Consider the following 11,284-nt stretch of genomic DNA (forward strand, 5'->3'; position numbering starts at 1 on the left):
TAATTTCTTGTTGGAAGTTTACAGAAAGGATGTTAAATTTCTGAACTGTAAAATCCTTTATTAAAAAGGCAAGCTTTTCAACGGATTGCAGAGCACTGTGAAACAAACAAAAACAGCGCAATATTTGATCAAATATTTACTTTCAAACACTGTTAAAACTGTGACATCGTACAAAATTTTAAAGTTTAAAAACGATTCAAGTTAAGCGAACTTACAGCTTAGAATAAATATCACTTAAAAAAGAAAGGCTTAAGTTAAAGACGCATAAAAAAAAGGAGGAAAAGCAAAACTATTTACAGTTTATTAATAAACATATACTTACTTAAGTTTTGCTTCATGTTGAGATTTATATTTTTCTTATTCGTTATCAATTTGTCAAAATACATTACATTTTATTGAACGACAAAAAAGATGCTTAAAACATTTAGTCCATGACCTTGTGCACAAAAAAAATTTCGGTTAAATTTATTTTTTAAACTATCTACGTACTAAACAAACTTCAGATTCAAATAAAAACTTCCATGACAAAAAAACTCTTGTGTAATTTTTAAAACGTCTGTGAAAAAAAAAGAGATATCTAAACATAAAAACTTAGTTGCAAATGGTAAATATAGACAGTTATTTTCTTTTTTATAAATATATAAAATTTCTAAACAGTTTATTTAAGTGCCGTTAAAATAAAGGATCATAAAATAGAATAATTTTAATTATCTAAATGTTAGTTTTTTCGTTTAATTTTTAAGAGAAAGGTATATATTACAGATGTATAACTTTACTCTGGTTAAGTTGTTTCCGTATAAGGGGAATTCTTTAAATTATAAACAAACTCCTTTTGAAACTTGGTAACAGAATATCAATACTAATGCACAATGAAATTATTTTGTCAGATGCTGCAAAAAAGTAAATTTTAAATAAAGCAAAAAATAGCTTGTTACTCTGTTTTACTATGGTTTTTCAAATTGCGTTTACAGTTATGTAATGGTTGTGGTAGTCATATTCCTTTTTAATTTAAATTTAAAAATACTATATACTATTAAAGTGAAAGAGTTTAAGTTCTGGTGTAAGGCTCAACGACCAAAAGGTCTTTCTCCACACCAATCCATTGACTATAGTTGTGAGCGTTCATATTTTTCTTTCTGATATTTTTTCATTTCAAACAAAGTGACTCAAGTAAGAAAAGTTCTGTTAGTTATCAAAATAATTAAACAAATTTTGCTATTAATTTTGTTACATTTTAATTAAATTATTCTAGTTTCAATTCATTTTCAATTTCTAGTTTTCATTTATTGTTAAAGAGGAGACAGTAAGTACTGATGTTTTTTCACTAAAAAGTATTTATAATTAAGTATTTTAGATATTTTAAAGTATATGTTAAGGTTTAGTGTGGCCTAGTTTTGTAAGTAGATGTCCCAAAGAAAGCTTTGAAAACTTTTGAGTTAAACAATCAAACCCAATGGTAGACGCATTTACAAAAAGAAAAACCTTTATATACTTTATTTTTTAATTAAAAATAAATTAACTAGTGTATATTATATGTAAAAGATTTTAATTTTAAATACATTGCTATTGTAGTACTTGATTCAGTTATTGCAACCTAAGCTCAGAGAATTTTGGACCCCTGCCACACTTAATTTATTTAATATAAATAAGATAAATAAACTATCTAAATTACAGTTATTTTACAAAATTATTGGTTATGATTAACTTTAGGTGGGCACCAATATCGATGCGTAATTCAATATACAGGAACTTGTCAGCTTTATTTTAAATAATTTTAAGTTTTATTTTGAAAATAATTACATATGTAGGGCTTTGCTACTGAATGTAATTGAAGGTGACTCTTCAACTGTATATAAGAGTGACATTTCAACAATGCAACTTTTAAACAATTTTTTATTATTTTAGTAATATGGTTTATGTACGTTACATATCGCTGTGAATTAATTATAAAAATTAAGTCGGTTTTTAGGCCTCATTTAACTCTAACGATAGTGTCATTTCAACAAAGTTTCATTTCGAATTATATTTACATTAATAGATAAATTGATTGTTTCTGTTCTTTTCAATAATACTAACATATTTAGGCTTAAAAATAAGTTAGAGTTAAATAAGGGGTAAAACGGACTTAATTTTTATAACTTATTAACAGCGATATGTAACCTACATAAACCAAAATACTAAAAGAATAAAAAAAAGTTTAAAAGACGCATTGTTGAAATGACACTGTTATATACAGTTGAAGAGTCACCTAAAATTACATTCAATAGTATAAGTACCTAAGCAGGGCGAAGTAAATTATCTAAAATAAAACTGAAAAATTCCTGTAAATTGAATTACACTTTGATATTGGTGCCCACCTAAAGTTAATCATAACCAAATTATTTAAAAGTTATTGTAATTTTGTGATTTTATTGTTATTGTTTTTTGATTACTATTTACCAACTATTTTTGTCTTTAAATAACTGATGGTTCCTAATGTCAGCATTGAAAACTCTGAGTTAAAGGCTGCAAGAACAAAAACCAGTGATCAACACATATAAATTGCCACTCAGGCTACTCAGCATAATTCAAATCAACTCAAGATAGTTTTTTTTTAAACTCAGGCCACCTTAGGCTAATTCAATCATTTTTGAAAAATTTAATGTAGTCTTTTATAGTTTTTGTACATCTCATACTTATTTTTAAATTTATTTCTTATTTGAAGTAGAGTTCTGATCAAAAGACACTTCTTTAATTAAAAATACTGCACTTACAGCTATAAAAATTCTTATATATATGTATATATATATTGATAACCTTTTCTTTACAGCATCAAAAATTAAATTCAATTTATATTTATAAAAACCTACCTTCTAATAAGAAGTCTATATTTTTTTATTGTCGCTAACAGGGTGTTCTACATATACGAAGTTAGAGGCCTGGTTTAAAATGCAACATGCGCTTTAACTTATATAATAGATGTCCCCAAGCTAACAATTAAACTATAGTTGATAAATAAACTAATATGACTTTCTTACTATTTACTAAAGGTTTAATAAATAAATTACTTATACTACTGTTTAACATAATTAGAGTCTGTGGTGATCAAAGGTAAATATAATAAAATTGCAAAACGAAAAGATGATAAAATACTGTACAACATAAAACCAAAAGATCAAATTACCAATTCTTTTAGAAGGCTAAAATACATGAATCAAAGAAGCTGAAAACTAAGTGTTTTTTTAAACTAAACTCATAAAGCTATATAAAAGCAAATAAATTTGCTTAAACAAGATTGAAACCATTCACAACTAAATGCAGTAAAAAGCTGCAATAGCTTGAAACAGTAAAACTCAAAAGCCTTTGGCTAAAAGCTAACTGCAAAGCAGCCAAAACTAAAAGCCTGTTTCAAGCGTAGCTTAAGTTTATATACAACCTAGCACTCTCAAAAAGGAGAAAATTAGAATAGCACTACATTATGGTTTTTTTCTTTTTGATTATGTTTTTATAAAATTGATTTATTGTTATTTTTTTATTTTCATATTTTATGCTTAAATATTGATTGTTTATTTAACTTTTGACACATCACATAAGGGATCAAAAGTTTGTAAGTTTGTTAGGTTCCAAAGTTTATATAAAAGGAAAAAACAGAAAGTCAAAATAAAACAATTTCATTAGAAATATATCTTCTTTTTAATTTATAAACAAAGCTTATGTAGTTTTTTACAGTTTGTACATTACTGATATTTAAACGTTTACAATAATAAATTTTTTTTAATTATTTTTTTAAAGAAAGTACTACAATTTTAAAGTTTTTTCTGGCTAAGATAAAACAAGTTTGCAGGTAAAGTATCTAAAGTATCTTTTTATCACCTTTAAAGTTATTACAAAATCAATGTTTTTGAGCTTTAGGTCGCAAACATACTTTGAAAGCTCAGTATTATTTTCATAATGAGAAGTGGAAGTTCTACATCAGATTATGCTTAACTCAGTTGAGATTCCAAAATGCTAACCATAAAAAATCTTTACAGGTGGTGTATATGAAAATGAGACTAAGCTAAAAAGCATGTTTGCAACCTTAAGCGCAAAAACATTGATTTTGGAGTAACTTAGGAGATGATAAAAGGAGCACAGCCTATAGCAGATGATAACAACCCTGTTTGTAGGCTGTGCTTAAAAGAATCAACAGCCGTTGTGTATACTTGAAAAAAGAGTGTTGTCTAAATAAGATGAGTGAATTCATATAGTCCTGTCAACATATGAAAAGCTCCTCTTAAAATCCAAACAAATGCAGAGTATTTAATACAAAAGTCACTTATTTGTAGTTTTGTAAACTTTAGTTGTTTGTTCAGGTGGAAGATTAATTTTTGCTCTGAACTTTTGTACTCTACAATATTCAACAATTACGTCCTAGTGTTTTTTATTATTTTTAATAACTTTTTTGTTATTGTTTAGCAAAGTGCAATTCATTTCAAACCTACAGCTAATGATTAATAACAATTTTATTGTTTTTATAAAACATATGTTCAGGTATTTTTAAACTCAAATTTTCTTAACAAATAATATATCTATATATAAATTTAACATAAGTACTATGATTCATTACTTAATGATATTTAATTAGTTGATATAAAATTTTTACATAAATTTTCTTGAAACACACTGGTTAACTATTATTTTATTAACTTTGATTCGTTTAAAATTAGAATATTTTATAGTCTTTGTATATTTTATAGCAAAATAGTTTTTTATAATTATAAATCATTAAAAAATAAAAAAATACATTGTACAACAGTTTTTATTCATTGATATGAAATGGTATATGAAATAAAATGTAAAAATAACACATTTTGTCTTCTTGTAATTTATAGTTCTGTGCTATTTTTTTCTGTTTTGCAGAAATGTACTTAAAGCAATCAAAGATATTTTTAAGTTTTTTTCTTTTGTTTTTGGTTGGAGAATGTACCAGTTTAGATGTTGCCACACAAGAAAAAATTGATAGAACGTTTCAGGGCAGCTCCCATTCAAACAACTGGGCAGTTCTTGTTTGCACTTCAAAGTAAGTAAAACATATTTTTTCAGTTTTATAACTTATATTAAACAGGGTAGCCACTAAACCTGGAATTCAGGAAAACCTGGAATTACACAATTTAAGCTAAAAGAACCTGGAACTAGGGAAATTTTGAAAAAACCTAGAATTTTAAACAATTTTTACATGTTAAGTAGTAAAATTTTGGTTTGAAACGATAAATCTAACATGTAGAAATTTTTTTTGTCCTCATCAAAGTTTTTTCTTATTAAAAAACACATTTAAAGTAGCTTTACAGTATCTTTTTAATGTTGTTATAATATTTTTACCTTAAAATTAAATTTAAAACTATAAAAGGGTGTTTTTAAAAGACCTGAAAGAAATTTGGAAAACCTGGAGAATAGTTTATCAAAAACAAGTGGCCACCCTGAATAAAACATTAAGTAGCAGCAAATTGTAGTTGGCTACTTAATTTTTTACCAAGCTTTTCTTATAGTTACAAAAAATAACTTTTCTTTTTGTTTAAATAATCTGTTACATAAAGTTTACCTCCATTAATATTTTTATTAGCTTAAGACATGCTTGGGCAAGATTTTTGTGTTTTTCTATTTTGTTGCAAGAAAAACTAAATACAATCAATGTTTTTCTCAAGTGCAGGGCTCAGCAAATTAAGACCAATTTTCTGATTATGGTACATTTAAAATGAGTATTTAACCATTTTTGTATAACAAAAAATATTAATTAATATTATAGCTCCAATTAACAGCTTTTTGCCCAATGATATGTTGTCTATAGTTTTTTATTATTCCTTATAGCACACTTAACAAAATAATATTTTTTGGAAGAAAATTAAATTATTTTAAAACTACTCATAAAAAAGACACTACTAATTTTTTTAATAGATCAGAAACTTAAATTTGTTTTTAAAGCCATAACCATATTTACTAAGACTATATATAGTTAGTATAACAAAGATAATAAAAAGTAACAATATAAAATAGTTATACTTGAGAAAAAGCTGTTATACAACCCTTCATATATTTATATGTTAAATTTTTTTATACAAAAGATACTTATTTCATATTTTGTTTTTTAGTTTTTACTCTCTAAAACTTAAATTTTTGTACTTAAAAAATGAAATGTATTCAAAATTTCTTAGTCTCATAAAAAAAGTAAATTCTACATATACATGTATTCTAAGTTTTCAAGTTGATATATTAATATAATATTAAACATAATTTGTTGACTTTTTTACATAACTTGTGGTTAAGTACACATGTTTTTAAGTTATGAAGTGCTTTGAAGAAGTTATCACAAACAGTGATAAATAACATAAAATAAGTATGCTACTAAAAACTTCTAATAAAAACTAAAATCTCTAAATAGTTGCTTGATAAAGTTTGGTGTGAAAATATTTTCAAATGTTTTTACAATATAAAAATAAAGCAAAAATAACCAACTAATGCTTAAACTGTACTCTTTCTTTTAAGTTATTTTTAGTTAAACTTTTTTAGCTGTAACAAACATGAGATTAGAATATTTTTGCTTATGACCTTTATTAATGTACTTATGACCTGTTCCCAAATAAAAGGTTCTGGTTCAATTACCGCCACGTGTCAAACGTCCTGTCAGTGTACAGAAGTGTGAAGCGACTGGGAATCCCTGACAGCCAGATAATTCTGATGATGAGCGACGACATGGCCTGCAACCCAAGGAACTCCAAGCCGGGTCAGGTTTTCAACAACAAGAACCACGACATTGACGTGTACGGATCGGATGTTGAAGTTGACTACAGGGGTAATGAGGTCTGTTGTTGTAGTTTTTCATAGTTGAATTTTCATAGTACAAAAAATGCTATTTGATTTTTATAATATGCATTGCAGATTGCTAATCTATGTTTTTACAAACTAATCTATTGAGTATTTGTTTTAATAAAACTATAACTTGTGTAGTTTAAATATGTTTGTTATTAGAAATGTAATGTAAAACTTCTCAAAACTATAATTAATAAAACTAAAAGTTGATTTTATACCTTTTATACTTAAAAATTATACTTAAAAATTATACTTTTTATATTATAACAGGACTTTTATAAAATAGTAACTCTTGTAGATAAAAACTGTTCACTGTTGCTTATTAAAATCAATTTTGGTGCACACTGGATTAAAAAAACTTTTAATTAAGCAAAACCTATTGTTAGAAAAACTTAACTATATTTCAGGTGAAAAATAATATGAACTTTGGAGACTAATAATAATATAGAGATTAAGTCAAAAAAAAAAAGGAGAATATTTTGGGAGAAATAAAAGTTTTTCTAACAATTCAAAAGTGGCTTGTTATAAAAAAACAAAAAAAATTTAAAGAATATGAAGAAAAGTTATAGTTTAATAGGCCAAGAATAAATCTAAATTATGTTTTTTAATGTAATTTCCCATCTTTAAATTGAAATTTTAATTCTTTTACTGAGATTCTTAGCCCATTAACTAAGAATGGTTGTTTTTAAAATATCACTTAAATGGGCAACATAACAGACCTTATTTTTAATAAAAGTTTATTTTATTTAAACTATGCCATGCATAAAGCCAAATTTACATAATTTTTGGAATTATATTTATAAAAGTCTTTTTTTTTTGAGGTTTGTGATGATTTTTCTACTTGTTTGGAATCAAAATGCAGATCTTTCAAGTGTTTAACCATCTCTTCACATTCTGGAACCAAAATACTGTTAATGTAATAATCTGTGTTGATCTTAACCCTTGCTCCACAAAAATTAGAGGTTATTTTTTAAGTATTTTGAGTCTGTAGCTTACATATGAGACAACAAGGTTTTTGTTTGCAGAAAACTGTTCTGATTTCTTACCTCAAATTTGAAGAGTTCTTTATCAGTAATAAAACAATTTTGTGGCAGCCTTGATTTTTCCAGCTTCTTTGCTGTTCTACAAATATCTTGGTGTGAGGTACTCTCTCTCTATTTATATGTGTAAGGCATTGTAGAAAATTATCATTTATGTTTTAAAATTTTCACTTAAATTCATGTCCTTAGCTTTTTTTCTTGTAGATATATGTAGACTCCTGCTTAATTTTATCAGACAACTTTATAACCATCTAAAATCAGTATGTGCGTGGTCTTGAACTTCTTAGACAGTCTTCAGGTGTACAAAGCTCATTTAATCTGTTCACAACATTGTATACTGTGAATTTAGTCATCTTTGTAGCTTGACAATATTTAAATTAAATTATTATCTCTCTTTTGCTAGTTTTTATAAGTTTCAATACTCAAAGCTACTTTATTTCAAAAGATAAAAGTTTGTCCCAAAAACTTCATATTTACCATGTATATTTAACTTTCAAACATTTTACTTTCTATGCATAAATAAAATATGAACTCATTGAACAAAAGAATAAATTGTTACTTTTTTTAGTTTTTATAAAACAAAAAGCTCTATTTTTTTAAATCTGTTGTATGCTTTTGCTTATAAGATTAAAAAAGTTACATACATCTAGCTTTATATTTTATTAAGTTCAATATTACTGTAATAATAATAATAAACAGTGGCTAATTTAATTTATATTGCTATTATAGTTGTTATTTAACCTTAAAATATTTTGTTTATATTTTTAATTATGACCGAAAAGCTGAAAAACTCGTTCATTATAAAATAAATCTAATAAGTTTTGTAAATTTTGATAATAAAGTAGTTTAAAAAATAAATTTATTGTAACAAATGCTTATCATAGCTTCAAAGAATACTACGGTCATTTGAAATAATCCAAACATTATTTTCAAAGCCGTTGTCGTTCTGTCACTGCTTTATCAATAAAAAAAACAGCTTATTTAAAATAAACTTTGACAGTATTGTTTGGATTAAATATTTTGACTTCTATGGTTCTTGATACTAGCTTTTAAAATAAACTTTAAATATTTACTATATGTTTACATAGCTGGTCTTGTTATCAAAGTTATTAATTTCATAAAGTTTATGCAACTGTAGTTTAACTATTTCAAATATCATCAAAAATATAATTTGGTTTTAAATCATAGGTGACAGTCGAAAACTTCATTAGAGTGATGACAGGAAGACAGAGTGAAGACACTCCCAGATCCAAGAGATTGATGACTGATGACAGATCGAATGTTCTTGTTTATATGACTGGCCATGGTGGTGAAGACTTTCTTAAATTTTTGGTTAGAACAGCTATTTAATTGTTTATACTAGTATGCTATAAGTCTTTATCTTAATCTTATCTTTTTTTTTAATTAATTAACTTTTTATGATTTAACAAAAGTCTATTTTTTTTGTATGTTTTCAATTTTACGAAGTATAAAAGTTCGGTAATATTTTTATTATTTTAACTCGGAAATTAATTAAGTTAAATAATGTTACAGTAACTTATAGTAAAAATACTAATTAGAAAACCAGTGTAACAAGTTTTCAAGTTTATAAGACTTAAGATTCTGAGAGGTTTTAGAACTGTTATTTTCAATTTAACCTTGCTTATTATTTAAAAAAGATAGCTCTAAAAGTTCTTAGAAACTTAAATTCATTAAAAGTAAAAAGTAAAAGTTCTTTTTAATTTTACTTAAGTAGAGCAAAGTAACAAATTCACTAAAAGCAAAGTAGTAATGATAAATTATAAGCAAATTATATTTTTTATTGTCTTCAATCTTTATGCTAATCATTACAATTGAAATGTTTATTCAGGACTCAAAAGAGATATCAAGCATCGAACTAGCCGACACTTTCGCTCAAATGCACGAGAAGAAGCGGTACAACGAGCTCATGTTTGTCATTGACACTTGCCACGCCGTTTCCATGTACACCAAGTTTTACTCGCCCAACATCGTTTCAATGGCGAGCAGCCAAGCCGACGAAGACTCTCTGTCTCATCACGTGGATGAGGAAGTTGGCGTTTTCATCATTGACCGGTTTATGTTTTTTTAAATTTACTTTTTTTTAAGTTTTTTCATAGGTTATATAGTAATTTTTTCTATAGATAGCTGACTACATTCAAAAAGTGTTTAAGTTTATGCATATATGTATACAAATGAAATCAAAAACCTAAATCATATATACGGATTAAGTTAAATTTACTAGTTTACTTTGCAGTCAAACTGTTAAAACAAGCAAGCCAATAGTGTTTAGTTCTTTAAATTCATTAAAAAATCCACTTTTTTGTAAAACAAAAATTTATTTGATGGGGCAAGTAAACCAAATCTTACTAATCAACTTGTTTGACATACTAAACTAATACTAGATTGTATCAATCAAAAAATAAACTTATAGTTTTTAGCCATATCATATTGTAAATATTTTCAATTCGATTTTCAACAAACAGTTTCACCTTCCACCTGCTTGAGTTCTTGGAAAAGCAACCCACCAAACCCACTTCGCTCAACAAGGGCTCCCACCTGTCCGACATGTTCAAGATCTGCCCCAAGGAAGTCTGCATTTCCACTCCCGGCCACTCCACCCGCTTGTTCAAACGGGATCCTGCCAAGACCCCCATCAGCGACTTCTTCGGCAGCGTGCGGAGGATCGACCTCTCCGCCGACGACTCCTACTTTTACTTCGACGTCGAGCCTCACAACGGAACTTCGGATGGGCTTTCTGAAAACGAATCTGAAGTGGTTGAAGAGGGGGGTGAGAAAGGGGATGGTTTTTTGGACGGTGAAATGAAGGGTTTCGTTGCAAAGTGGCTCAACTGGTACTTGTTCACCTTGTTTTGCTACTTTGTGGCGAAGTCTTTGTTGGATGACGGTGTCGAAAGTTGCAAGAAAAAAACTGAGTAATTTCTTTTGTTTTTTTTTACTTTGGTTAATGTTTTAAGATGCTTTTAGAAGTTAACTTTTGATTTTTTTTAGCTAAGACTCAATCATTACTTTTAAAACCTTTTAAAGTTATGACTTTAAAAATATAAACGCTGTTTCTTATGTTTTATACAACAAACGGTTTCTTGTTATAATGAGTTTTTACACCCACACAGTTAATTTTATTCCTATTATGTATTACCTACATCATTTTATAGTTTTTACTTTTATTAAATTAGTATATTTTGATTATTTAACCAAACTTTTTGCCTTTTGAATATTGCTATGATTCGCTTAATTTTCTGTAGTAAACTATGAAGAAAGTTATATTTTTAAATTAACAATGCTTTAATAAAAGTTGATACATGCAGTGTTTTAATTATTTTTATTTAAATTTTTCATGACTAAGCATATTGTTGCTTTGTATGCTTTTGCTGTTTTTTTTTCTTTTACTTTTTCTTCTTATT

General features: G+C 26.6%; 1 protein-coding gene across 1 annotated transcript; it reads left to right on the forward strand.

The window, feature by feature from the left end:
• Positions 1–6,599: 6,599 nt before the first annotated feature.
• On the forward strand, positions 6,600–10,799 carry LOC145848509 (GPI-anchor transamidase-like; the record flags this gene model as incomplete). Its single annotated transcript, XM_082953934.1, has 4 exons — positions 6,600–6,813; positions 9,051–9,194; positions 9,712–9,935; positions 10,346–10,799. Coding segments are annotated over 4 exons (1,036 nt in total), but the record flags the coding sequence as incomplete, so codon positions are not given.
• Between the last annotated feature and the right edge of the window lie 485 nt (positions 10,800–11,284).

Source organism: Thalia democratica, unplaced genomic scaffold (genome assembly GCF_965202585.1).
Source record: "Thalia democratica unplaced genomic scaffold, ktThaDemo2.hap1.1 HAP1_SCAFFOLD_1482, whole genome shotgun sequence".
NCBI lineage: Eukaryota > Metazoa > Chordata > Thaliacea > Salpida > Salpidae > Thalia > Thalia democratica.